Source organism: Trachurus japonicus, chromosome 15, assembly GCF_045865225.1.
Source record: "Trachurus japonicus isolate A0001 chromosome 15, Traja_1.0".
Taxonomy (NCBI): domain Eukaryota; kingdom Metazoa; phylum Chordata; class Actinopteri; order Carangiformes; family Carangidae; genus Trachurus; species Trachurus japonicus.
The window spans coordinates 8,557,561-8,584,893 of record NC_140921.1 but is presented as its reverse complement, the minus strand read 5'-3'; the positions used below and the strand labels follow the sequence as shown (position 1 = coordinate 8,584,893).

The following is a 27,333-nucleotide window of genomic DNA, read 5'->3' as shown; positions in this document are numbered from 1 at the left end:
TCTTTTAAGAAGCAGTTGAAAAACTATGGATTTGCATGTCTGAAAACTTTTTTTTTCATCCTTGTTAATGCGGTGATAGTATTTTAAAGGATTCAGCAGATCATATGTTTTAATTAATTTTTTTTTATTCCCCTTTGATTTTCTTGCACGCTTAACTTTCCTGAGAAAAGTGCTCTACAATTATTATCAGTGTTTGTTCATTCCAATCCAGTTTTTTTTTATTCAAAGCACCCAAATATGATTTTTTTTTTTTTTTATGTTATGTTAAGAAATAAAAGTCAGCACTTTGTTGTTTGTGGGTTCAAAGGTGTTTCTGTCTCCCTGCACCAGGCGCTGGAGGTTGGTCTCCCCTGAGTTCAGACAAGTACCAGTGGCTGGAAGTCGACCTGGGCGGCCGGACGCAAATCACCGCCATTGCCACGCAAGGTCGCTATGGCAGCTCCGATTGGCTGACGGCCTACCTGCTGATGTTCAGCGACACAGGACACAACTGGAAACAGTATCGACAGGAGGACAATATAGGGGTGAGTGTGCCATGTAAGATAAAACTGGCAGCTGTGTTGTAGATGTAACAAACAATCAGTGCTATTGATTCATTAGCGTTAGTTGGACGGCGTTTTTTTTGGCTGCTGTTCTGTCAGATGCAGCCAGCAGAGACAATTGGCCTTGTATTTTGACTCGTCGTAGAAGAGACAGCTCAATTTAATAACGTTAGCCCACTGATATCTGCGTGTGCCAGGGAGTTGTGAAAGCATGTGTGACACTGTGGGCGCAGCTCGACACAACAGAAGTAGAATTGACAAGAAAAAAATCATCACTCTGTATATTTCCAAACAAGATCTTTCACTGTACAGACGGCCCCACCAGCTGTATGTCAAGGAAAACCCTCCGATTTATTCAAATCCACCAAATCTAAAGGAATTAGCATCTCTTTTACACATACGATTCTGCTTACATGTTATTTTATTCCTGTGGGAACCCTCTCACCCATTGTGTTAAATGCATTATATTTTGACGGTAGGAAGAGGCAGTCGAAGCAGCATTACCTCCCAGCCCCTGACACATGCGGAAAATTCTCCCTATTACAGTGGCACTGTGACAAACAGCTTCAGTTTAAAGTTGATGAGACGTAAGACTCTCACAGCGAGGGTAAAAGTAATGTCAGGCTAAGACTTTTTCTGAGAAAGAACAGAAAGGGGCTTTTCACAGCTTAAAAGCTTGTTGATTTCACACTCAGCATAAATCGGGATAAATCCGCCGCATGCCTCAAAAGTCTCTGTGAAGCTCCACATATTAGCCAGCCTAGTTTATTATGGCTTTCGGGGAACAGAGTTGACTGCTGAGCTGCTTCGTCGGTCACAACTCCTCCAGGACCGCTCTTTCCTGTAAGCTCAGGGGCCAGAGTTAGTGAGGCTGAGTAATGCTCTCGTCCGCTAATTTTCTCCTCCTCTCTCATCTCCTCTCCTCTCCTCTTTCTCTCTTCATGTCCGCTACAAAGGATGTGAAAAGGGCAAATGTTGTTGGAAGTATATCCTCTTCTCACCAGGGGATATAGCATCCTTAAGTGTCAATGGAGGTAAAGGGATTGGAGGGACATCACAGGTTTCCCTAGGACAGGAGAAGGTGCAGATTCTGATAATGAGCATCATCCTGAAAAGCAGATATGGGTTCAATGAGAACAGCTGGAAACTGGAGGTAGAAAGTAGGTGTGAAATTTGAGATTATACATATTGGATATATTTACCCTCACTGATCCCTGTTTTATTTTTCCTCCTCATACAAATGAGGTAGAAGATGCCACATGTGTCTATGCACCAGCACCCATTTTTAGCAGCACCTGAATCAGAATTAGATGACACTTGTTTGCGTAAGTTGCAGGAAGTGTTAAAACACCTCCGCACAGTGAAATCAAGGAGATAATTTATAGTCCTAATAATTAGCAATGTGATGTTTTCCAAACTTAAACTGTGATAGTTGCTTTAAGTGGAGGACGCACACCAGATTTCACTTTCCTGTATTTTTTGTCCATTTCAAACCACTTCTCTTTTGTGGAGCAGTTCACACTCTTGCAGAGGAGGCTAATGAAAGCGATTGGTTGCAACAGAGCTAATAAGCTACAGGAGCTTCTTCTCTTTACCTCAGAGATCAGCAGTGCTGCACTATCTCATATCAAAGTTCACGAAAGTTGAAGCTTATGTGGATTTGCCTCTTCAAGCTGATCTATATGATTCAAATGGACTTAGCAGTTTTGCTTTTTCTAAAATCCTAATGAGGTTAAACAAACCTGATATTTCTTGTATCTTTGGGGCACTATACTGTAAGAAAGTGTACTGTCATATTGTATCTGACTCTCTACTCTTTTTCTCAGACTTTCTCCCAAACCTGCAACTGCTGTCTTATGTTCCTTCTCCCTCTCTCTCTCTGTAATTAAAGTTTCTCTGTGGAGGATTTAATACCTCTCCGACTGAGGTCGTATTTCAAAAGCCATGTGTCTCAACTTTATGAGAAACTGTTTTTTTTTTGTATCCTCCTCTGAAGGAAATGGACATTTTGTCGAGGTTAGGACAAGCTCGGCTGTTCCAAGTTGTCAGAACATTTTAAAAATAGGGATACAAAACATGTGCATTGTTGATAACTTCCAGGCTCATTTATCATCACAGTACCAAACTGAAATGCTTATCTTTTCCCACCACAGTGGAGAGGTCAGAGGTCAGGGAGGGCTACAGCACAGCAGGCTGGAGCAAATGAGTGAGTCAACATCCTCCATCTTAAGAGAGTCATCGGTCTCAGTGCCGTCCTTCAGGCACTTTCCTTCCTACCAGTGCAGAAAGTCTGCACTTTAATTGTTGGATGAGTTTATTTGCATCTAAATTAAAAACAAGATAATGAGCCACCACATAGATTAAGGTTTTAGAGCAAAGAAAGGGAAAGAAAATGTAGAAGTAGAGTTCATTCAGGGGAAAAGATTAGTTACAGAGACTGCAAATCAAACAAAAATGTTGTTTTATTATGTTTAGTTTAGATTATTTTACTTCTTTGTAACTGTGAAAAGAAGCAGAATTGCCTAAAACCACCAGGGACTCAAAGAGAAAGGCTATCTGGTTTATATAGAAAGATCTGAAGAAAGGCTTTAGATCAAATCCATAGTAAAGGTAAAAGAAAAAATATCCAGAAAGAGTGTGAGCTTAATAAATGTTGTTCTCCACAGACCAGGTGTTTACCTAAAGGTTTAATACATATAAAACTACACCTAGCGCTTCACAAATCTAATTTTCTACCTGATTGAGAAAGCATTCACTGGGAGCATGGCCCTATCTCCACCATATTCCCTTCATTAAGAGGAAAGCCAAACGCATCACTTCCCACAGAGACCTTGGGGATTGCGGTTCAACTTCAGTGAACAGATGAAAGAACATGTTCGCGTATTTAGTCATAAGCTCGACTACAATGAAGATCCAGAGGGAGAAATTTCACCGTTATCTTCGCGGTGCTGCCTCACAAGCTAATGACGGACAGATGCATGGATAGAAAGCCAGAAAAAGGAGGTGACTCTGCTGCTGCTAATGTGTTTTCCTTCAGGCTTTCCCAGGTAACAGCAACGCAGACAGTGTGGTGCAGCATAAGCTCCAGCATCCGGTGATCGCTCGCTACGTCCGCCTCCTCCCCCTGGACTGGAATCCCAACGGTCGGATCGGACTCAGGCTGGAGACCTATGGATGTCCTTACAGTCAGTTCTGCCTTTGTTTTCTTTTTTAATCCCCCACTCACAGGCATAAACCAAACTATATTGGATACTTAGAAAAATACAGATTAGTTAGCATTATAGCAAAACTGGAATTAGCCCAGTGTTTTGTTTTGTTTTATTTCCATCCCAGTGGGTGTTTTGGATTATCTTCTATGAGCTTGTGTCTGTTTTCATTTCATTCCTGTTGATTTGTTGTTCATCCCACAACAATGCTATTTTCCCACAGTTTTATGACTATGTCAAACAGTTTAGATGCTTTCAGGATTACATAATTAGTCAAGCACCACTGGTGATACATGATGGCATTTCCATAATTGGAGTTGGCATTCACATTGCTTTATTTTAATAAATCAATTTGTCATCTCTCATCCATCCATATCATTTGGCATTTTTATCAGTCACCGAGGCTGACACAAGCAGGAGGAGGGTGACGTGCAGCATCACTGGATTACCCAAAGACTCCTCTTTTCTGGTGTTTATCTTTTCGAGCCTTCTGGTCAGGGGAAGTGTTAACAGTGAGGTGTGGGTGCTTGGTCAACAATATAAGAACACATTAGAATTTCATTGTTTATTCACAAGATGTTCCTCCATCATCTCTTTTTTTGCATCCTCTGTCAACATCGAAGCTGTTTTGCAGTTGTTTTGTTTTATAATTTCAACTTGAGGCACGACACACTGCACAGGTAAAACAATTTAATTCAATTAGCATGAAAATATCTCACATTTAGAAAAGAAAAACAAGTTATGACACTCAATGCATGAAACATAATGATGAAAAGACATTGTTTTTATAACCTTTGTGCAAGAACCAATTATCTTTGAAAGTGCTATTTGCACAAATACTGTATATGTGTTAACAGTTCAGGGAAATGGGATTGAATTAATCTCTTAGGATGTTGGTGATACTTCTAAAAGGTGATGAAAAAGTGGGAAAATAACTTCTTTGACTTTGACTTTTGAATGATTAAAATTTGGGGGATTTTTGCTGTTTCCTGCATCGCTGTCGGCGCTTCAGGTCCAAAAGCTCTGAATATAATAATTGTTGCGTCTTAGCTGACATTTCTAATTTGATGCTTCAATAGCGACACTGTAGGCAGCAGATTTGTGGTGTCAGCACAGCAACACTCACCACCAAGATGGGCGACAGTAGTGTATCTTTTTTTTTTTCTTTTTTTTTTAGACTGATATGAAAGATGCTCTGATGGTCTGTAATCTGCTTCTCATGTCCAGACATTTAGCTCAAAGACCAGCATCGCTATCAACTGTCAACTGTCTGCATTTTAGTTCATGTGCACTCACTCACTCACTTCATATTCTTCTGGGAAAACCTAATTTGGTTCTCAGCTCTGGACAGAAATTAAATTAAGTCCAAACTTCAATATAACACAACTCCACATGTTCAATCTTTTTTTTTTTTAAACCAGAATAACAAAGTAGATGAGAATGCAGACAGATAAAGGAAATGCAAAATGCAAAAACTCATTCAGTCCATTAGATTGCACAGTTTCGTTGAAGTTTCGGAAAACTTTTTTAATCCATTCTCAAGATGTTTATGGAGAGTTGTTATAAATGTATCCACCAAGTGAATCCATCACAGCACCAAGTAATATGCACAAAAATATACAAGTTGAAAAAGTTGAAAAGGTTTTCTTTTATTAATCAGTCCAACTCTTTAACTACTCTGTGTCGTAGCGGCTTTCTGTCATTTATTCAGAGGAGAGGCATCTTTGTTTGTTTATTATGAGGTGAAGATGTAGAGAAATTATTTATGATGAAATCAGAGTTGGACCTCACTCCGTCGTCTCTGAATAATACACTGACAGCTCCTCTGGAGGGAGATGGGTTTTTTTTCTTTTGGAGAAATATTTGAGAACATAACTGCAGATCTTCAAGGACATGAAAGAGTCTTAGCTCCTGTGAACATGCATGACTGTTCACCTCCTGTGATCTGTTCAGAGCTTCACCATTTATCTACATCAGGCTTTTACTCTGTTGAATGGAGCTGTTGTGTTGATTAACGTTCTTGTCCAAGTTGCATCTATGAAGCAACATTTTCTGCACCGGAGCAAGGCGAGAGTGATGTTTATTATTCAAAAACTGAATCTTGACGGATATTTGATTTTAAGTTGTGTTCTCATCATTGCTTTTTTTCTTTTATATCAGTCATCAAAACATTTCCCACAGTCCCTTCTCAAATCTGTGCGTATGCACATTTGTCATCACACTCTTAAAAATATGAAATTGAAATTTTTTTTTCTGTCAGTCTTTGATATTTCTCTGTCAGGAGATTCATTCGTTTGCACCAGAAGTAAACTCTTCATTTAATTGAAAAGTCTACAAGCAGGACATTCTGACTATGTATAATATCTATTGTTTAAAGTTAATACTGTGTGGTTCTGTCGTTTTTGTATTCAGACTCTGACGTGGTGAGCTTCGACGGTCACAGCAGCCTCCTCTACAGGCTGAGAACCAGGCCGAGGCAGCCGACCAGGGAAAGCATCTCCCTCAAGTTCAAAACCCTGAGGAATTGTGGGACGCTGCTTCATGCAGAGGGACAGAGCGAGCACAGCCTCACCCTGGAGCTAGAGAAAGGAAAGCTGCTCCTCGTCCTCCGCAAAGGTAAAGTGCTGAAAACATCGCACATGCAATGTCATAAGCACTCAAAGTCATACTGATGCTGCGTTACATTATTAAACAGATGCCTTTTTTTTTTTTTTTAATTAAACGAGCCAAGTGGACTTTTCTTTTATTCATTTAGAAATGTGTTATTTATGTACAAATGTGTGCTTTGTAGAAAATGTTCAGTGATTATAACATCAGCCATATCAAACATTACTCTTTAGTCTCTGCTGAGAGGCAGGGGAGCATGCGACCATTCACTGATTGTGATAACATAACATTTCTTTGTTGTGATTAGTCTGGTGGTTGTGAGTCTGGCATGACGTCTCAATAAACTATGAGGTGGTTGTTTTTACTGCTCTCACTGCAGTTTAGTGGCAGAGAGCTAAGTAGCTTGGTGTTTGCTGACCACAAGTTTCTGCTCTTATGCTGATGCCATCTACTTATGCTACTGTATGTGCTGTATTTGCAGGGAATTAAAGGGGCATTCCTCTGCTTTTATACAGTACACATTGCATTCAGGTGACTCGTCAGCACTCCTCAACCTTTTTTGAAATCAGTTGTATAATATCCTCTCTTGACCTCTGAGTGGGCTTTCAGACATTTGACAAAAGACCCCTGATGGGTTACTTATTTGCCCTCAGGGTCATCTCGGTCTGCACTCTGCATTACATGCAGGAGGTGTGGATGGAGGAGGATTGCATGTATTCATTGGCATCATGGGAAGTCTTTGGTGTTTGCACCATTCAATGGACTTGAGTTCATACTGTAATATCTGCTGACTGCTCTTTCATCTAGTTCTCCCTCTCCATGGAAGTTAATACTCATCACTTGTTCTTTTTCTTTTGCATGACTTCATCCTCTTTCAGACATTGTGTTTTTTTTTCCTGCTGCTGATTAATGTAGTGGAATAATTAATATTCAGAGAATAATTAGATAACCACTTCAGCTCAAAGGCTTTGTTGTCATGTGTCACAGAACAGCAGTCGATGGTCACTTCCTGGTTCACACAGTATATAACTGGATGCCCCAGTCCTCAGCATAAATTTAAAATATAATCTTTATATATTCTGTTGGCTGAGTGAATTTTATTTGGCCTGTGCTCTATTTCTTTCCGTTTTTCCCCCTCGACTTAATTTGCAGCTGTATAGTCACCGTTCTCGCTGCCTTTCTGGCCTCTGCTCTCACATTCTTCTTCCTCCTCTCTGATTTTATGGCTCTGTATTTGTAGTTTATCACCATCCTTTGAATGTGTCTTTCCAATTCTTCTTGCCTTTCGTCTTATATTTTGTCTTTTTCAAACAGAGTTATTTATTCATATACTCCTTATTTGTTAAATTGCATTCCCCTATAGTTTATCGTGGTTATTCCCCAGTAAACAACAAAAGCAAAGCCAGTAAGTGAACTTAAATAGGTTTAGTTCAATTTAAAACATATAGCCTAGCCTAGTTGTTCTTATTCCTTTCTCCTCCTTTCATCTTCCACCCTCCATACCTCATTTCTCCCTTTTCACCCTTTTTAAAACCCATTTTCCTCCTCTCTTCCCATCTTTATTCTTTGTTATTCTCTCCTCCCTCCATCTCCTTTCCAATGCTCACTTAATTTTCTTTTTATTAATATTAACATTGTAGCATATTGATTTTCTGGTTTCCTTTCCATCTAATAACAACAATCTGGGTTATTTACCTCCCACTGCAATGTTTCTCTCTTCATTTTGTTCTTCCTTGTCTTCTTCCTTCTCTCCTGATTATATGAGAACCATCATTATTATCATTGCTGTCATTATCTTTGTGTATCTGCCTTCAATAGATTACAAAGGACCATGCCACGAGACATCAGAACATATATTTGTGTTTCTGTGAGCAGGAATTAATAATGCATATCGTGTGGCACACAAATCTGTCTGTTATTTGTGCGAGCTGTATGTTCAGTGTTTCATCCAGCTCTTTTCCTGTTTTGTAAATGTCAGATCGGATTTCATATATACCAACAAATTCCACTGCCGGGCTGTGTGGACATAAAATAGGTCTCAACTTGAACAAAACACGTACAGTTGATGATCGACAGTGATTCCCGTGCATGATGCAAAGGCAAAGGCAATGGCAAAGACATATACATTTAGAGGCATATTAAGTTTCTATTGAAATAAACCAATTAGTACCAAAGTTGGACCTTCAGGAATTTAGACTTAAATGTGATGCAAATCAGTCAGATGATCATAACACAACAGCATTTAATCACATGTTGGTAAGAGTTTGTGTGTATGTGTAGGTTCATATAATTCAAAATGGGAAAATGCATTTCTAAGCTGTTTTTTGTGTCTTCCCTTTGAAAACTGACACATGAAAGAAGAAAAAGTGCTGACTTTTTAACCATTATGCATGTTGACATTAAATCGGTGGAGGCTATTTATAAACTTTGCACGACTTTTGCAAACACTGCAGAGCGTCACCATGTTACGTGTCATTAAAACCTCACAGCGGCGGCCGGGAACCACCTCTGTCACAACAGGGTTGCACTAATTATCTCACGTGTGCAGTGTTTTTAGTCAAATAACTTTAGAAGGAGATGTAGTTTATTTGATCTCCTTCCTAAAGTAGCTGCTTAAAATTGTACAGCTACAGTATGTGCTTGCCGGCAACAGAGTGTTTTTAAAAGTTTTGCTCAAACAGGGTTTCAGTTTGTTCAACTCATACACCTGCTTTCACCATCCTACAGATTCTCATAAGAGATTACTTAGATTTGATTTCTTGCATCAAAAGACTGTGAACAGACTGGCATATTTGGGAGTGACACTAGTCTGTGGTTTGGAAAATGACTGACAAGCACCACTTTCCGAGAAAGAACAGGTCAAACACAGGACGTGTCTGGTTTTACTTCTTTCTTCTGATTCTGATCATCAAGTTAGTCATCAGTTACCGCAATACCTCTGTGCACAAGAAGGTTTGGAGCCTGAACCAAACCAAACTGTGACTTAACCCGGTTTGACACATTTATCCTATCTTCTATCCGATCTTCTTCTTCTACTAGTAGCTAACTGTTTAAATTAGGACACCAACACTGTTTCCATTACCAGAGAGAAATCTGTAAACATTGTTAAGTTCAGTTAAGATGTGATGTCCTTGCAGGTTTTTTTATTTATTATTTTCAAATTATTTTCTTCTCACAGGTCAGTTGTTCTCAGTCAAACAGAGACACAAACGTTTTGCCCTAGCAAAATATGTTCAACTTTGGATCTCACCACCCTACAGATTGTCATAAAATATTACTTAGATTTGATTTCTTGCATCAAAAGACAATGTAAACTTATATCTAGTGTGGAAATGTTAAAGAGCAACCAATGTTTAGAGTTGCACTTCGTTCTGTGGTTTGAAAAACCTCGACAACGCCCACTTCCTGTGAATGAACCGATCAGACACGGGATGTGGTTGTCTGGTCTAAAAAAAAAAAAAAGAAAACAGAGCTCAGCCGCCCGTGCAAAACATAATATCTGTTTCAGCTGTGAAACTCACTGACGATAAGGAAGTACAATATCTCTCACTTCCTCTTGCACTCCACCCATGCAGTCAACCGCAGTTCAAAATGCATCAGTTAATACATCAATACGTCTTTGCATGTGTCAAAAAAACTTTGCCTCCAATTTTGTTCACTAGAAACATGGCCAGACCAATCAGGTTTGGAGCCCCAACCAAACCAAAATATCACTGAGAAAAGGTGAAACAGAAACTGTAAATAAAAGTTTAAAAAGAAAATCTAAATAATAAGTTACCAAGGTAGAAAAGTCAAATGGGACATGAGCCCCGGTCTGGATGAAAGCCCTGTGTTTGACCCGTTCATCCTCAGAAAGTAGACCTTGTCAGTCTTTATAAAATCCTCTGACTAAAAGTGTTTCTGGCGTTCTGCCAGAAAACCCTGAAGGCTAACTTCTCTCACTGCTGTTTTCTCACAGCCTGAAACTGGTTCCTTCACACAGTGATGGATTTGGGGTACGGAGGTGCCGAGTTCAGCTCCTCTGCTTCATCCGTCACATCGTGCACATATGAATAAACATCAGTCTGTCCTACATTTGTCCAAGATGCCAAAGAACTTATAACTGATCACTGTTAAGAGCAGGAATATATTTGCATCAAGCTCCCAATGAGGAGTCTGTGTTTGCAGCCGTAACCGACCAAACAATAAAAATCACTGCAGGTAAAGAGATGAAAGCATTATACTGTATAACTTTATTTTCAATGTGCATACTTAATTAAATCATTTGGGTTTTATGTCTCTCCCTTCTTACTCACACACAGAGGAGTTACCTGCAGTGTTGTGTTGCTCCAGTGCATTTATCTGTGGCACTAAAGTTGCAGTGTTTTTTTTTTTGCTAATCCCAGGCCGGTCTGTAGAAAGTTAAACTTTTAAAACAAAGGTAATTAACTGATTTGCACCTTTACTTGCATTAGATTCCAATTTGTGTGCACGAGCCTGGCACCGCTGGCATAACAACCCTTTATGAGGGTTTTGTTCCCCTGTGTACACTAAGCAGCTTCAGCAGCACTTAACAGAAGACACTTAGTTCCACCATGTTTGCCAGGAGCTGTCCAAACTGTTTGAATGAATGCACCAGCTTATTAAGATGCATGCACTTGCTCCAAATGCATCCCAATTCCCTGTGACTATACATTCATCTAAACATCAAGTGATAGTTCTTCAGCAGCTAACTGTTTCATAATTAATTTTTGTTTTGTTTTTTTAATATCGTGTTAAAGTAAATAGACCATAGATCAATACTCACTAATCTTGTACCTTCTGGTTGAGCGTTTTCAAGGTGAATTATGAGAGAGGTGTCATAAAGGCAGACAGAATCAAACGAAGGGATTTTTTCCCCCCAGTATAAGATAAAAAAAAATGAAAAAAATAAAAAGCAGTCCGGATATAAATTATGTATAATGACACACAGGTGAAGTCCTTGCTCTGCAGTTTGCTGAAGTACAGAGTTGCCTTGCTGACACTCATGCATATGTTACAGCTTAAACTCAATTTAAAAGCTAATCTCAAATGGGAAATTTCTCTGCACAAGGCAAAGAAATGGCCTGTACACAGTTTACACACATATATGCCTGCAACGTGACTCAAAAAGAAGAAACAGAGAAAACAGACAGGTACTGTAAATGAACTCTTGGGGTGTCGAGGTCATGTGTTTTCATTTCTGAGCAGGTTTACAGCACACAGAGTAAATTTGAAAGCTGGACCTCTGGAGTGTGTCCATGAGGTTAACTCATGACCTGAAGGAGAGGGCTCAGGTTTATCCCCGAGGAGCTGACAGGCGCTGCCTCTGAAGCTCACAGTTTCATGTAGAAGCTGCTGAAATAGAGAAGATTGATTTGTGGTTGTATTAAAACTGCATGGGCTGGAGGCTCAGCTCCTGCTGGAGCCTCCATCATATAGTAACTTGACTGTAAGACACAGCATCAGAACAGCAGAAATGTGTCAAAAGTACAGTTCTGCTCTGCTCTGGTTTATTTTAATCGTGGTTGGTTTTTCTTAAAGTTGGCAGTGGCACAGTGTTGCACTGTTGCCTCGCAGCAAGAAGGCTGTGGGTTTTGTAGCTTTCTGTGTGGAGTTTGCATGTTCTCGCCATGCCTGTCTGGACTGCTCGGGGTTCAGCATGAATGGTTGTTTGTGTCTATATGTCAGCCCTGCTCTGCAATAGACTAGAGATCTTTCGAGGCCGGGGTGGGTAGCCTTTCACCCGGTGTCAGCTGGGATTGACTGCTGTACCCTACCCCATCCAACCCTTTAAGGATTAGCAGTATATCTCACAGAACTGAGATTTTTCTTATTTTCAGCACTGTTGCAGGTGGAAAAAATATTCAAATTAATCCTGTCGTGTAGTTGTCGCTGTTGTGTGTACTGTAGCTGAGAAAACAGACGCCTGTTGGACGCAGACGATGACTCATTCTGGATACAGTCTGTCAGCTCAGTTGTCACGGTGAACGGCGGGCTGTGTTCAATACCACAGTATCGACCTGCCCTGTTACTCCGCTCTATCCATAGTGATTTATAGAAGGTCTCTCAGTTATGTAGAGTCTGACAGGCTTGTAAATCAACAAGCTTAGCCTTCATCCGAGAAGCGACGCACACTCGCGTCAGGCAGAGCCAGTGGTGTTTGATGTTGCAGCCCGTCAGCTGACTCGCCGTGGGAGCATCGAGGTGATGACTCACAATGTCAAACTGATTAGCAACGTAACCTGTGAGGCTCAAATGGTCCCGCGTTGAGCCGCTTGTCAAACACCTCACATCAAACTTTAAAGGAGAACTATACAAGTCTGGTCGCTTTTCCGCTGTTTTGCTAACCCTCCCCTCGGCCATGTGCATTTGTTTACAACAAAGCCATTGAGAAATGAATAGGTAGGGCGGTACATAACAATGTTACATATCATATTATACATGTTACAACAGGTATATTTGTGTCGTCTTATCCGTCCACGGGGCGCGTTTGTGTCATGGAGCCACCAAGACAAGAGCTAAGGTTGGAGGCTTTTGGACTTGCAAGGTTGGTTTTCAGCCAAGAGACGTTAGGTGGAAGACAGAGAGCCTCCATTCTCCCTGTAACAAGTTACATGTAATTAATTAAACCATCACAATAACTCCCAAACTGTTTAATTAACTTAAACATGTAGCAGAGTTGAGCTATAAATCCTGCATAGTTCCTCTTTAATATAGTTGTGCAGTTGTAATGGTGAATGTGTTTAGAGATCGCTGATTGGTGCTGAAGTTTTTGGTATTTGCTCATTGTGTTGATGGACTTTGTGGACAATCACAGCTATAACGATGAAAAGGAAAAGGAAGTTACGAAATGCAGTTTTGTAGCAGAATAAAGAGTTTAAATGTAACTCACAATTGCCCCGTCAAAAGGCTTACCAAAGGAAAAAACTTAATCTAAATCCTATTACCTCAAATGTCTTTCATTTGGTTTTTCGAACATCTTCAAATATACAAGATTTCAGAAATGTCCTCCCTGAGCATTCATCGAGAGCAGGTTACACATTACACCTGTGTTGACTGATTGTGCGCTCCGTCTCAGTCATTTAAACTGAACAGAATAAAATGAAAATGCTGACACAATTACAGCAGTCTGTCATCTGATAAGACCTGTCAATGTCTTCCGACAAAATTAGATTTAGAGTCGCAGCGAAGAGCTGTAATTCAGAAGCAGACAGAAGATGATTAGGTGATATTGCCGTGGGGAGCTGTCTGGAATGATCTAACACACGACGAGCCCACACTGTAAAAAGTAAAAAAAAAGGATGTGAGAAACTTTCAGCAGCTCCTCAGGTCATAAAACGGGAGAAGTTCACAGAGTTCCTCCAAGAAAGCTCAATGAATCCCGGGGATACTTGCAGAGAGAAGGATGACCTTTGTGAACCGTTGGTGATTCGGGAGACCACCGAGGGAAACAACCCAAAAGTTTTGTGAAGCACTGAAGACACGGAGGGCACTCGCAGAACAAACCTTATTAACCTTGTGGATAATGGATCTTCAACACTAAAAAACGCTAACGGGAGTTTAAACAAAAAAAAACCTAAAGCTCTAGAGTTTTGACTTTGTGTCGGTCTGTCGGCTGTGAAGTAATCTGAAACTTATTACAACCTCCTTGTTTTTATAACCTTGTCCTTCTTAAATATTTAAAGGTGCCCGGTTATGAACTGAAGTTATGTTTACATTCAGGGTTTTTCTTATACCAGAAACACTTTGTGTGTATCCTGGAGGTCCAACAAGTAAATAAAACATTTGAAAAGTTGATTTTTTTTTTTTTTTTTTTTTACACATGGAAACCTCAGGTGTTTACTAATGTCCAGTGGTTTTTCCTCGCTGCCTTTGTTGCACAGAAACGACTGCTGCAGATCAGAGGGATGGTTAGTTTCAAACCATGGTCACGTCTGTGCATTGCGTCACATTGACAGAGAACCTTCAATAACTTTGAGTATAAAAGAAATTAATGCAACATCAGGCATCTTCCTGTTGGCTTAACTCCACTCGGTGCATGTTCACAGCAAAATCTGTGTTACTTACTTGGATTTCATGCTGTCTTGTACGGTATTATTCATATCAAAATGGATAGGAAAGTTATTTTTTTGGTAAGGCTGTATAAAATAGGAATGGCAAGACAAAACTAATACTGGTCCTCTGTCACACTGCAGTTAGTCAGCATCCTGTCAAAGTTAATCAAAGTCAAACACATCAGCAAGGAAATTCACTTTTCACTCCACTGAAATAAATTGATTCAATCCAAGTTTTTTTTTTTTTTTTTTTACTGATTTCCTATTTCTTATTTCCTCTCTGGTTTATCTATTTGATTCTGGGCAAAGGCTTCAGTCCCAGATTGTGCTTCCGTTGTTTAAATATTGATGAAGTAAAAAAGGTTGTTAGGAGCTGATGTTGTGGCAAAACACTAGTCTGCTGGTGAACATTTTCGTCTGTCTCGGTATAGGTGCTTTGTCATTTTAATAAAGATTTCCATGCTATTTTGTTTCATTCAGATAATAATAGCTGCTGTGAATTAGCTGCTGATGTGTGTAAATGATGACTGAATACACTCAACCTTAATTTCTGTGTTCCCCTCACTCATTCTCTCTGTGTAAACATCAGTCTGCTGATCAATGATGATTGAGTACAGTCCACTCTTTCCTCTTGTCTTCTTCCCTCTCTCTTCTCTCTCTTTCTCTCTGCCATGCCAAGTATCCGTCTGATAGATCAATGGTGATTGATGACTGAACACATTCGACTCGAACTCTGTCTATCCCTCTTTCTCTTCCACTCATTCTCTCTTTTCCCACGTAGACAACGTTGCCTCCTTTCAAACGATACCTAATTCATATTCAATGACCGACCGCATTTAGCTCTGTCTTCACCTCTTTGTCTCGACAACAACTCTGCGCTCCGCCAAGACTTAAGGGAGTGCAGAACACCGGCAGTATTTCCTCTGTTGTTTTCTCTGCCTGTCTACATCTTTCTCTCCTCCTTTTAGTGTTAATTACGTGTTATCATCTCCTGTCGTCTGGCTTTTTCTCAGTTGTCAATGTAGATTTGCTCTGAGATGTCATCCACAACAGAAAACTGGGACTGTAACTGCTATACCGGTTAATTTCCTTCAATCCAAACTAAAGACAAATCGGAGCAGAATCTTATTCTAAGAGATCAACTTTTCCCTTCAGTCTCTCCTCTTTCTGCTCTTTATCTACTATCACCACATCTTCATCTCTGTTGTCTTCCTTGCCACGTTGCAGACAGGAGCTCTTCACCTGAGAGCCGGCACGTCCTGTCTCTGGGCAGCTTGTTAGACGACCAACACTGGCACCAGGTCGCCGTGGAGCATCACAGCAGCCACCTGAACCTCACTGTGGACAAAAGCACGCTGTGGGTGCAGATTCCACCACGATTCACCCACTGGGACCACGAGCAGGTGTGTTGATGTGTGAGTGGAGGTGACAGAAAACACATATTTTATTATTTTCTTTTACAAATCTTTGTGTGTTTTTTGTCTGTGTGTTTTGTGTTTTCCCCCCGTAAAGATGAGTGTGGGAGCAGACCAAAGCCGCGGCTCTCTGTGGTCAATCGGGTCAAACAGAAATTTCCACGGCTGTTTGGAAAACCCTGTTTACAACGGACTGAACCTGGTAAACCTCGCCAAACAGAGAGACCAGCGGGTCTCTGTGAAGGTAACCTGGCTCACAGTCTGCTGCTGAAAAGCTGCTGTGTGTGTTCATGTTTGTATGTCACCACATTTGCACCATGGTGACCCTGAACATAATGTCTTTTGATGGTTTTGTCCTCTGGGGCATCTATTAAAGAGCTGGTAAATGGAATAAGTAACATGGGGCCCTGAAATGAGACTCATCTCGTTTATATTTTAGCTCGAATCCATTGGCGACAACAACTGTAGAGTAGATTTTATTCCAGCAAATATGTAAAAGAACATTTACCAACCACTATAACACTGCACTATGTCCATGACCATGACCATGGACGAGTACTCAGATGTTTTACATAAGTAAAAGTAGGAATACTGCAGTACAACCATTCAAGTTGAGTGATGCAGGAATATGTACTGTAAGCATAATTTTAATGTTGCAGCTGGTAAAGAGAGGGTTTAGTTTAATTACCTTCTGTTGATCTATAAAAACTCATTGGAATTTATTAGTTGATTCATTCTGTGGTAATAATCTTAATGCCTAACTAATAACTAAAGTCGTAAAATAAAAGTAGCAACAGTAAGAAGTGTAATATTTAAATTACAGTGGAGTAGCGATAGGAACGTATGCTTGGGTAAATTTCACCCACTGGCTGTGAAAAATATTCATTCCCTGCTGACAGACAGTGGGTCAACAAGTCCAAATGACTGTGCAAGATATTGTAGACTTAACATTGCAGGTAACTATACTTGTGTTTGAAGCTGCAGTAACAGATAACACTAGACATTAATGGAATTTATTCAACCACTTGTAAAACTGATGGATAGATGGACAGTGACTTCAACACAGCGTACTTAGTTTCACTTTGATAAACACAATAATACACTCTGAAGCCTCCTGTCACAAGATGAGTAGTGTCAGTGTCAGGACTTGCCTGCATTGTGTTCTTTGTCTCCTCCTTTTGTTATTTTTGTCACCTAACTGTGTGTGACAGCTTACAATACCAGATATTTATTGAATACACATTTTCTTTTGCTGTTGCTGAGCTGCATCGTAAATGAGGGGAAGTGTCTCCTCAATAAAATCCCCTTCACTGTAAATGCTCTTAATGAGAAGGCATGTGTCTCTGTCGGTGTGCTTGGGTGCATGCGATGGTGTGCACGTGGACTCGGCTGAACCCCAGCGGCACTCTCCTCTTCAGTCTGCTTTACTGTTTATCACTTTAACTACCCCGCAAAGAGCTTTTAGATATGATCATGTGTCTGTGTGTGTTGCATACTCCACTGAAAATAGAAACCCAGTATTCCCAGTTGGGCACCTGGGATGTAACATATCACCGCCCTAAGCAATGGACTGACTGCAGTTACCACTTAAGGCCAACTGTTCCCAGTCTGTCTTATTCCTCAGTCGCTCCTCCTCACTTTTTTTCTGTCTGTCGCTCTGTCTGCTTGTCTGTACTTCCTCTATGACCTTACGTAGCTGTTGGGTGACATTGGTGCATTCAGTTTGAGCTGCTGCTGCTTATTCTAAGCCTGGCTATTATCATTATGGTAATGCTCTCATGCTCTTTAAGGAGACTTGCTGATGAGATCTCTGTGCATGAGGGCACCGCCACACAGCCTTGGAAATTAATTTATATTCATACGTTATCGTGTTTTCCCTCTTTGGCTATAATAATTTCTTTCTCTCCCATATCTTTTTCCCCCCTCTCTCCTCTTCTCCATCTATCTCAGGGCAATGTGACCTTTTCCTGCGCTGAACCCGTTTTTGTCGCCGTGACGTTCACCAGCCCCCAGAGCTTCCTCTGGTTGCCGAGGATGACCGAACCATCATTAACGGACATGTCAGTGGGGCTTCAGTTTCGGACCTGGAACAAGGCGGGGTTGCTGCTGACCTTTGATCTCCCGAGCCAAGGGGGTGCGGTCTGGCTGTACCTGAGCAAAGCTACGCTCCATCTTCAGATCCACAAAGCCGGCAGGGCGCCGCTGGAGCTCGCCGCAGGTCAGCCTGACCACTGACCTCCAACATAGACTGTTATTTACCCACCCCAGCTCTTCTGCTGTAACATTACTGCTCAAATGATGACAGGGCGAAACAGAGTTGCACCGATTTCAAGAGACGAAAATGCTGAAATAAAATCACTTGTTGTTGGCATCAAAATTTCTAGAGTAAATACAAAAAAAAGCCAGCAACACTCAGAGTAACTTCGTGTAACTTTAATTACTCACAGGTACAGGCAACTACTGTAAACACACAGACCGGTTTCGACGGCTGTCTTCTTCAGTGTGTATCTGTTAGACTGCTGAGTGCCCAGCATCACATCCTCACAGCTGTCTGGCATCAGGACAAGCAACAGGCAGAATCCAAACAGAGATACTGTACATCAAATAGAATAAGAAATAAGATACATATTGCACAGAGAACAAACTTACAATAAAGTGCCTGAGACTAATAAATATTTTCTAAGAACATCCACAAAACATCAGTACAGAATACTACTTGGCTACAGGTTGTAGCTAAGTAGTAGTAGCCAAGTACTGAGTTTCTCTACAGCCGAGCACCTCTTGACTTTTTTCTTTTTTCTTTATTCTTTTATGAGTGTTGTGTCTTCTTCCTTCTTTTTGAATCAAAATTTCTGAAACCTAGAACAATCTGGTGGCGATCGACTTCAGCCATTAGAGTTGGATGTATATGTTGACAGTCCCCACCAGCTCCAGAAAAGTCTCTCTTTTGTTACTGAGCCTGACCTTTGAGTAACTCAGATTCACTGCAGATGGAGACGCAAAATGTTTACAAGCAACATACTGAAGGATTGAATTCAAATCAAGATAAAGACGTGTGTCTGTGTGTGTGTGTGTCTTCAGGTTCAGGTCTGAATGACGGCCAGTGGCACTCTGTGGTGCTGATCTCCAGACGAGGACGTCTGACCATCGCAGTGGACGGAGACGAAGGAGCCACTGCTCACGCCAGTCCCTCGTTTCTCATTACCACAGGTCAACTCTTCTACGGTGGTGAGAGACGGACGGACATATAAACACATACACATGAGCTGAGGTCTCTGTTCTTGAGACTTTCTGATCATATATTATAATAAATGAAATAATAAGAAGACACTTGGGTTGTGCAAATCAGTCTTTCAGGTTGAACATCATGGTTTTCCTCTGCATTGTTGTTGGTTTTTCCTCCTCTGTTCAGGTTGTCCTGCTGAAGGCAGCGGCCAGGAGTGTGTGAACCCTTTCAAAGCTTTCCAGGGCTGCATGCGTCTGCTGATCGTAGACAACCAAGAGGTGGATTTGATCAAGGTGCAGGAGAGACTGATCGGAAACTACAGTCACCTGCAGGTCGACATGTGTGGCATCATCGACAGGTGAGCATAGTTTTGTTTTTGGTGAGATTTATAAAGCACGGACTGACACGTTATCAGAAAAGAGGATTTGATCATGTTCAGATGTTTGTTTTTGTTGACTCTCTCTTTGTAAATCCTGTTAATCTCTCTCATAAGGATTATTTGACAGACGTGGATTGGATATAGAACAGTCTCCCAGTCTCAGTGTCTCTCAAAATGTTTCCTCACTGAAAAAAGCCTGTGTATTTTTCATTGTCATTTAGCGTCATAGCTTCTTTTCACTGGACCTCAATGTGTTTTCACCTTCTCTGGTTCTTTATTTGTGACAGGCAGTGAACTTGTGAGGGTCTGTTGTGGAGAGGACACACCATTCAGGAGACATGCACCTCGCACACACACACACACACACACACACACACACACACACCATTTAGAGTTATTGTTCAGCAGAGACCAGTGTGAAATGAGCAGAGAGGGAAAACCTTTTTTCTTTCTGCCAAGTTGTCACCTTGTTCCCTGCTCTTTTATTTGCTCGGCCCTGACTGCCACTGTGTCTCAGTGTGTGGGTTTGCAAAAAATAAAAAATCTGGGATATTATGTCTCAAAGTTATTGTTAGTGGACTGAGAAAATTGCCATGATTGAATAAGATTTCTAATTTTCCTGGTTTGCGCCCCCGTGTCTGTTCAGATTGTTGTTGTCTCAATGATTCTTTCTTTTTTTTTCTTTTTTTGAGCGACTGTGCCCAATCAATTCAAGTAAATTGAAAGTGTTGTTTGCACTGCAATGTGTGAAGCAGGATTTATTGTTTTGTATCTTCTGAACTATAGTCATGATCCCTAAATGTCTTATTGCTACATAGCTATTGTTAGAATTAGCAGCTCAGTCCAAAAGAAACTCATCCTTCCGCATCAAACTTAGTTTCTTTACACACCAAGAGGTGGAAAACAACACCAGTGTTAACCCATGTGTATACCACCTCTTTTTTTCCCCCCCTCACATCTTGTCACTTTCCGATCACGACTCACTGCAGCCTCCAGTCACGGTCGCGCTGCTCAGAGGGCGTATTGTAACCTCTTGTCTTGTAAACGCAGCAATGGCTGAAGCTCTTGTCAAGGCACATTATTCACCAAAGCTTTTGTCTCAGTAACCCACTGCTGGCATCATGTTCAGCAGCAGAGAAAAACCTACGAATAGATTTATTTTTTTATATTTTTTGTTATCTATATCGTGTTGAAGCATATCAATATGTGTGGGTGTGTAAAATCCATTACAACCACTGGACAGAATCAATACTCTGGACATTTCCTTCCCATCAAAACCATGGCCTCTAATATGTCTCTTTTCTCACTCTGTAATGCAGAAAATGTCAAGTCAAGCGCCAGTGTGTCAGTTCAGTGTTGTTGTGTGTGTGTGAGCTATAACACATTGCTCCCAGAACATGACATTAGACCTTTTTCCAAATCATTAGAGCCCATATGGTAAATGGCATACATATTATCCACACAGCAGCTTTTGTTTCAATAAAATGTCAAGTTGAAAAATTGATTTACACCTCTCCAACCCTTTACCTTCAACCCACAGTACACGCTCCTGAATTATGTGCTGCTTGACTGATCATACATATGCAGAATTTATCAGTGCAACAAGGTAGCAGAGGTCTGCCAGAATACATAATGCATATATTTAAAAAGCACAAAGCAGTGGAGTAAATACAAATTACTGCACCTGCCTCCATCCAAACTTACTTTTCATTAAAAAAAAAAGAAGGCAGGAATTGTGGTGCTAAAAAAAACAAACTTCACCATCTGACAAGCATGCTGAGTAAGGCCGTTTTCCAGCAGTGAATTTCCCACCAACTAAAAGATTAAACATACATGCTGCACTCCCTCTCTCTTACTCTCTCAGTCTCTCTGCAGTCACTGACCTCATTTCCCCTTCCTAATATGTTTACCCAGTCGCTGCTGAGCTCCATTCATCCCAACCTTCATCCGCTTTGTTGCTGCCTTCCTCCTTCCTCTGCTACGATCCCTCTCTCAACCTCAGTTCCCCTTCCTGGATTTCTCCCTCCCTGCAGTTTTTTTTTTCTCCATCATTTTGTCTCTTTCCTTTCACTCTCCCTTTTTTCTTACCCTCCTCTTCCTCCTCCTCCTCCCTTTCTTGTTTTGCTTGCCACCTCCAGCTTCGTTCTGAGACATGGCTGACATTCAGAAGAAAAAAAAAAATCTCAGTTAGGTGCAGCAGAGACGGCTTATACTGTATATTATTTTTGAATACCACAATTTATAGTTGGATATAAAAAACAACTGGATTATTTTCTAATTAGTATCCTTACAACCATCTATGAAAGAATAAAAACAACTTGAGCATTGACTTCAGAGCTTTGTTCCGTCGCTTCAGATGACAGGAACATTTCCCCATTGAAGTGAGCGCCCTCACTTCAACAGGAAATAATTTGGAAATATGTTTCTGAACGTTTCACTCACACGTGGTTGAATATATGCACTCAAGGGGATTCGGTGCCGTGCTCCCAACGCACCATGACAGCTGTCGTAGAGAGAGAGGGGGGGAGAGAAAGGAAGACCGTTTTCTTCTATTTACACCTCCTGCCAAGATTTTTCCAGTCAATATACAATATTAATGCTGTCAATTGTTGCTAAAGATTCAGAAATGTGAGTATGTGAGTGTGCGTAGTTGGTGCTATAATCAAAGAACTTTATCATTGTTTTATTGTTATCAACAAAAAGAAAAACAGCGCTGATAAACAAAGTCTTATCTGGCTTAATTCATGACTTTGTGCCATGTTGTTGCCACAGCCTCCCAATGGGTGATATATAGTTTCATTAAGGTAAGGTAGGCTGTAAACAGGTGTAATAAAAAGCAAGGTGTTTACTGTAGGAGAAGGCAGAGGGTGATTTTTAGGACATTTACTGGGTTAAAGCCGCAGCTAAGGCAGAAAACCTTATTTTTTACTTTTACTTTAACCTTAACGTAATTGTTTCACCTCCATACATTTAAATCTAAGGGCCGCCATGAAGCTCTGTGTTTTTAATCTTTGCTGTATTATTGAGTATTAGAGTCTGTGTTCCCTTCACAATCACAGATTTTTCTCAGTAACTTGATCTTTGAATAACGTTCATGTTGCAGTAGCCGCAAGAATGTGTTACTGTAATATCTCCAGGGGACGAACACAACACACAGTTACTATAAAAGACGTCTGTCCTTCCTGTCCCCGTCTCTCAGGTGTGCCCCGAACCACTGTGAACATGGAGGCAGCTGCACTCAGTCGTGGAGCACCTTTCACTGCAACTGCTCCAGCACCAGCTACAGCGGAGCAACCTGTCACAGCTGTAAGGGCCTGATACTTTGGCAATTATTGTTCCTCAGAGGTCAGAAACACAATATGGATTCTGTGTGTGTGCGTGTGTGTGTATGTGAGTGTGTCTCTGAGTGTATGTTTGCACTCGTGTTCACCTGTTTCCTGTAATGAGACAACCTGCTGCTTTTAATGTCAGGTCCCTGCAGACGCCGTTGAAGCAGAAGGTCAGGCTGAGATCAAACACCTTTGCTGCAATCATCATTGTGTGGGCGCTGAGGAGTCTCAGTCCAGAGGAAAACCAATCAACACAAAGAGAGGGATTTAGAGGAGGAGGAGTAGGAACAAGGGAGGAAGATGAAAAGAGCTTAAAACAACAAAGAGCATGCCTGTTTTCATTAGTTTCACAATTTCAGCTAGGGCATTTTGGACATATATATGTTCCTTTTTCACATTTTTCACCATCTGCTTCCTTTGGGTTTATGTGTGCAGTAAAGTATTTTGTATTTAGACCCAGTAAAGTGCTCCTTCTGCGACCCTGTGCCCAAACTATAAATTACAGACAAGATGTTTGCACCATTTACTACAGTATTCAGACGTGTCAAAGCTGAAATTAATCAAAATTTAATCAAAAACGGAGCAAGAAAGATCAATAAGTCGCTCAGTGGTTCCCACAATAAGCAATAAGCAATGAGCGCAGAGGGAGCTGCTGACTTATATGAATTTGATTATTACACACTTTTGTGGTCTAGAGTGATGTGTTCCAAACCATTTAACTTATTTTCCAATTACAATTCATCAGATAAGCATCAGTCTCAGAAATATTTAGCAGCCATGTGAGAGAGGTCCTGACTGCAAATCTCAGCACTTCAGAGGAGCTTGGGTGTTTTACCGAGTTGGCTCTAAAAACAGAACCTCTGCTTTAATTACTTTTAGCAAGACTCCTGGAGAAAGTCAAAGACCTCCTTTAGAGGAAGAGTATAGCAAAATATAATTATTCGCTTTCTTGCCATAAGTCAGCTGAGCCGCATCAATATGAAGCCGAACCCGGCAGCTTACGTAGTTCAGCATGAAAGATGAGACACAGGCTTGAAACAGATGGCTCGGCCCAAAACTAACAGCGTCCACCTAACAGCACCTTTAATTAACACGTTATGTCTCGTATGTTTAATTGGTAGAAACACCAAACTGTGAAAAATCACACCGCGGTTTCACAGGGATAAAGTGTCAAACTCCGCTCTGTGGAGCAGCGACTTCCTGCAGTGTTGTTATCACAATGAAGTGTGTATTCATCTGATTTGTCCTGCATACCTGCACAAGAGCTACACTGTCGAGATGATAAGATGTGTGTGTTTGATAGCTGCTTAAAAATACATGTATACACAAGACTAAACTACAGATTTCCTTTCATTTAGTTCAGTGTTATTTGGAGTAATAACTGTGGAACATGTTGTGGCTTTATTGTGAGAAGAAGCTTTGGGGAAAAAAAAAAAAAGTTATCATTTCTACTTGTGAACAAAATACTGAAGTTCCAAAACCGTTTTCAACAAACAGCAATTTGCAGTCGCAGTTAACCTGCAGAAAAGAGCCGAGTGTGATCACATTTTGAAAGAGAAACAAAATGACAATGAGCAGCGCAGGAGCTTTAGGCTTTTTCTTTGTCCATTGTCTTTTAATCCCTTCTTTAACAAAAAGAGAGTGAAGACTTAAAACCTGCGTGGATGGATCCATATGACAATAAACTGCTCATAAAAACATCTGAAGGAAAAAAAAAAGTGAAGATAACCTAAATGGCTGCGTTATTGATAGTAATAATGATGATGATGGCGATGATGATTGTGATGTTTGTCCCTCTCTCCTCAGCGATATACGAGCAGTCCTGCGAGGCATACAAACACAAAGGGAACACATCGGGCTATTATTACATTGATGTGGATGGCAGCGGACCCATCAGACCACAGCTAATATACTGCAACATGACAGGTAGCTGACACACACATCAAAACATACACACATCAAAACACACCACGGAGACGCTCTCATGTCCATAGTGTCTTTTATCTCACCTGTCTCTGCCTGTCAGTCCCCCCCCCGAGCTGAGTGACGCGTCTTCAAACTGAATTTCCTACACACACACACACACAGATTGAAATGGATAAATTAAGAATACACTCTTTGTCTTTCTTCTCTCTCTCGACACCAGAGGACAAGACGTGGGTGGTGATTCAGCACAACAACACAGAGCTGACCAGAGTTCGACCGTCGATGGGGAAGAGTCAGCACTCGGTTCACTTTGAATACGCATCTGAAGAAAAGCAGCTGGCGGCTATCATCAGCCAATCAGAGCACTGCGAACAGGAGCTGACCTACCGCTGCAGGAAGTCACGTCTTTTCCACGCACCAGGTGGGGTGTTGATGTTCTCTGACAACACATACAGTAGAAGCACAATTAACCCATAATTCAGCATTTTCCATTTAAAGAGGAACTATGTGGGATTTTTCCCTTAATTATTATTTATTATTATTATTATTCAGAAAAGAAAATTGAATTGAATTCAATCCCACTATGGGTCTTAAAATTTGTTTAATAACTCATCTGTCAGACGATGTAGCCCAAACTTTGTGCAAAATTCGCAAAATCATGAAAGTGGGGTAGTTTTTTTTCCGCATTGGATATGGATAATGCAGGCGTGCGAAGTACAGTATGCGTCACTTTGCTCATGATTCATCAGCCAATGATATCAGGATCTGTCATCCGTAAATCAAATGTCTGAGAAAAACCAAGCTTTGACAGCGAGTAGTGGTTTTGAGTTTTGAGAGAGTTGTTATCTAGTGTGCAGCTGCAAGAGAGTGAAACACTGTGTCCCGCCCGGTCCCGCCCCAAACATTGAATATCCCGCCTGCTCGATAACGCCCAATCAAATTTGTTTTCCTTAATTGTGTAAACTCGTGCAGAAACTCGTGGTACAGTAGGAGGCGGGACAAATAGGACTAATGGCCATTTATGAACACCTTTACATTCACACATTCACCATTACAACTGCACAACTAAATTAAAGAGGAACTATGCAGGATCTTTAGCGCAACTCTGCCACATGTTTATCTTAATTAAACAGCTTCGGAGTAATTGTGATGGTTAAATAAATTACTTGTGACTTGTTATGGGGAGAATGGAGGCTCTCTGCCTTCCACCTAGCGTCTCTTGGCTTAAAATCAACCTTGGACACCGGGTTGGCGACACAAACGTGCCCCAGAACCTGTAATCTCATCCTTATGACAGATGAGACAACACAAATATACACATCGCAATGCATATATGATAAATAAGATCATCCACAGCTCCATGGATTGCTTTCTCGCTGGCTTCGTTGCAAACAAATGCACATGGCTGAGAGAAGGGTCAGCAAAACAGTGGAAAAGCAACTGGACCTGCATAGTTCATAGTTCAAAAATGTTCAGAGACAAAATCTGTGTGTGTCTTTCAGACGGCTCTCCACTCAGCTGGTGGGTGGGAGGCCCAGGTGACGGACAGGTGCAAACCTACTGGGGCGGGGCCTCACCAGGCAGCCAGCAGTGTGCCTGTGGACGAGAGGAGAACTGTGTGGACCCCAAACACCACTGCAACTGTGACGCTGACCACACTGGATGGTACAGTACTGGTTATTTACAGGACAACATGATTTGACTCTGAACACTATAGTTTACTAAGTGAAATGCCCTTGTGGGTAAAGATCATGTTTATAATGCTCGGTATTCTCAGTAAACATCTAAAATACCACTTTTCTGATGTGACTTCATGATGTTTGATGCATTTTCTTTGTTTCTCTGTTGTCACTCCACCAATCCAGGGCTAACGACTCCGGCCTGTTGACCCACAAGGAGAACCTCCCTGTCCGATCTCTGGTGCTGGGTGACGTCCAAAGGCCTGGCTCAGAGAGCGCCTACAAGGTTGGACCCCTGCGTTGCCATGGAGACAGTAAGTCCAGTCCAGAGCCACCAATGTCACCCTGTGCACATGTTTTTCAATTGAAGGTCTGTTACATTATCATGGGTACATACAACTCTGGCCAAGTGTCAGCAGCGTTGATGGATTGCAATTTTCTGCAAGCTCATTTCTCCTGCTGCTCTAATTTTCTGCTGTTAAAACCACATTAAGGATGTTTTTTTATTTTTTTATTTTGCAGAAAATGTCTGGAACGCTGCGTTTTTTGACAAGGAGACGTCGTACCTCCACTTTCCCACATTCCAGGGAGAGCTGAGCGCAGACATTTCCTTCCTCTTTAAAACCACATCATCCTCCGGCGTCTTCCTGGAAAACCTTGGCATCAAAGACTTCATTCGGATCGAACTGAGCTGTAAGTAAAGCCTCTCAGATCTGCCGTCTAATCCGGGTTGCACTTAAAACGTACCGCCTGAGCACGAAGGATCATCCTGGTAGCTAAAGTTTCACGTGGACCAAACTCAGCTGGGGGGGTGATGGGACCTGGATGGAGCTCCACCTCAAGGGCCTCCAGTCCAGTCCATACCCTAAAAAAAAATATATATATATAACTCTCCTGCAACCCCACCATTTATTTTTCTTCCTCTGGGAAATCACTGCAGTGTCATTGTTCCAGTCCGATGCAGTACATT

At 41.2% G+C, this 27,333-nt stretch overlaps 1 protein-coding gene across 2 annotated transcripts in view; it reads left to right on the top strand.

The window, feature by feature from the left end:
- LOC146973168 (contactin-associated protein-like 4) overlaps positions 1-27,333 on the top strand; it is a 78,097-nt gene that overhangs the window by 33,864 nt on the left and 16,900 nt on the right. For both annotated transcript variants that reach the window (XM_085799431.1, XM_085799432.1), the window contains exons 3-16: positions 331-524; positions 3,580-3,727; positions 6,161-6,364; positions 15,637-15,812; positions 15,922-16,068; positions 17,775-18,042; positions 18,906-19,052; positions 19,237-19,408; positions 22,629-22,735; positions 24,565-24,684; positions 24,905-25,105; positions 26,187-26,349; positions 26,550-26,677; positions 26,886-27,056. In XM_085799431.1, the coding sequence (XP_085655557.1) occupies positions 331-524; positions 3,580-3,727; positions 6,161-6,364; positions 15,637-15,812; positions 15,922-16,068; positions 17,775-18,042; positions 18,906-19,052; positions 19,237-19,408; positions 22,629-22,735; positions 24,565-24,684; positions 24,905-25,105; positions 26,187-26,349; positions 26,550-26,677; positions 26,886-27,056 (2,346 nt within the window). The remainder of the gene's footprint in view (positions 1-330; positions 525-3,579; positions 3,728-6,160; positions 6,365-15,636; positions 15,813-15,921; positions 16,069-17,774; positions 18,043-18,905; positions 19,053-19,236; positions 19,409-22,628; positions 22,736-24,564; positions 24,685-24,904; positions 25,106-26,186; positions 26,350-26,549; positions 26,678-26,885; positions 27,057-27,333) is intronic.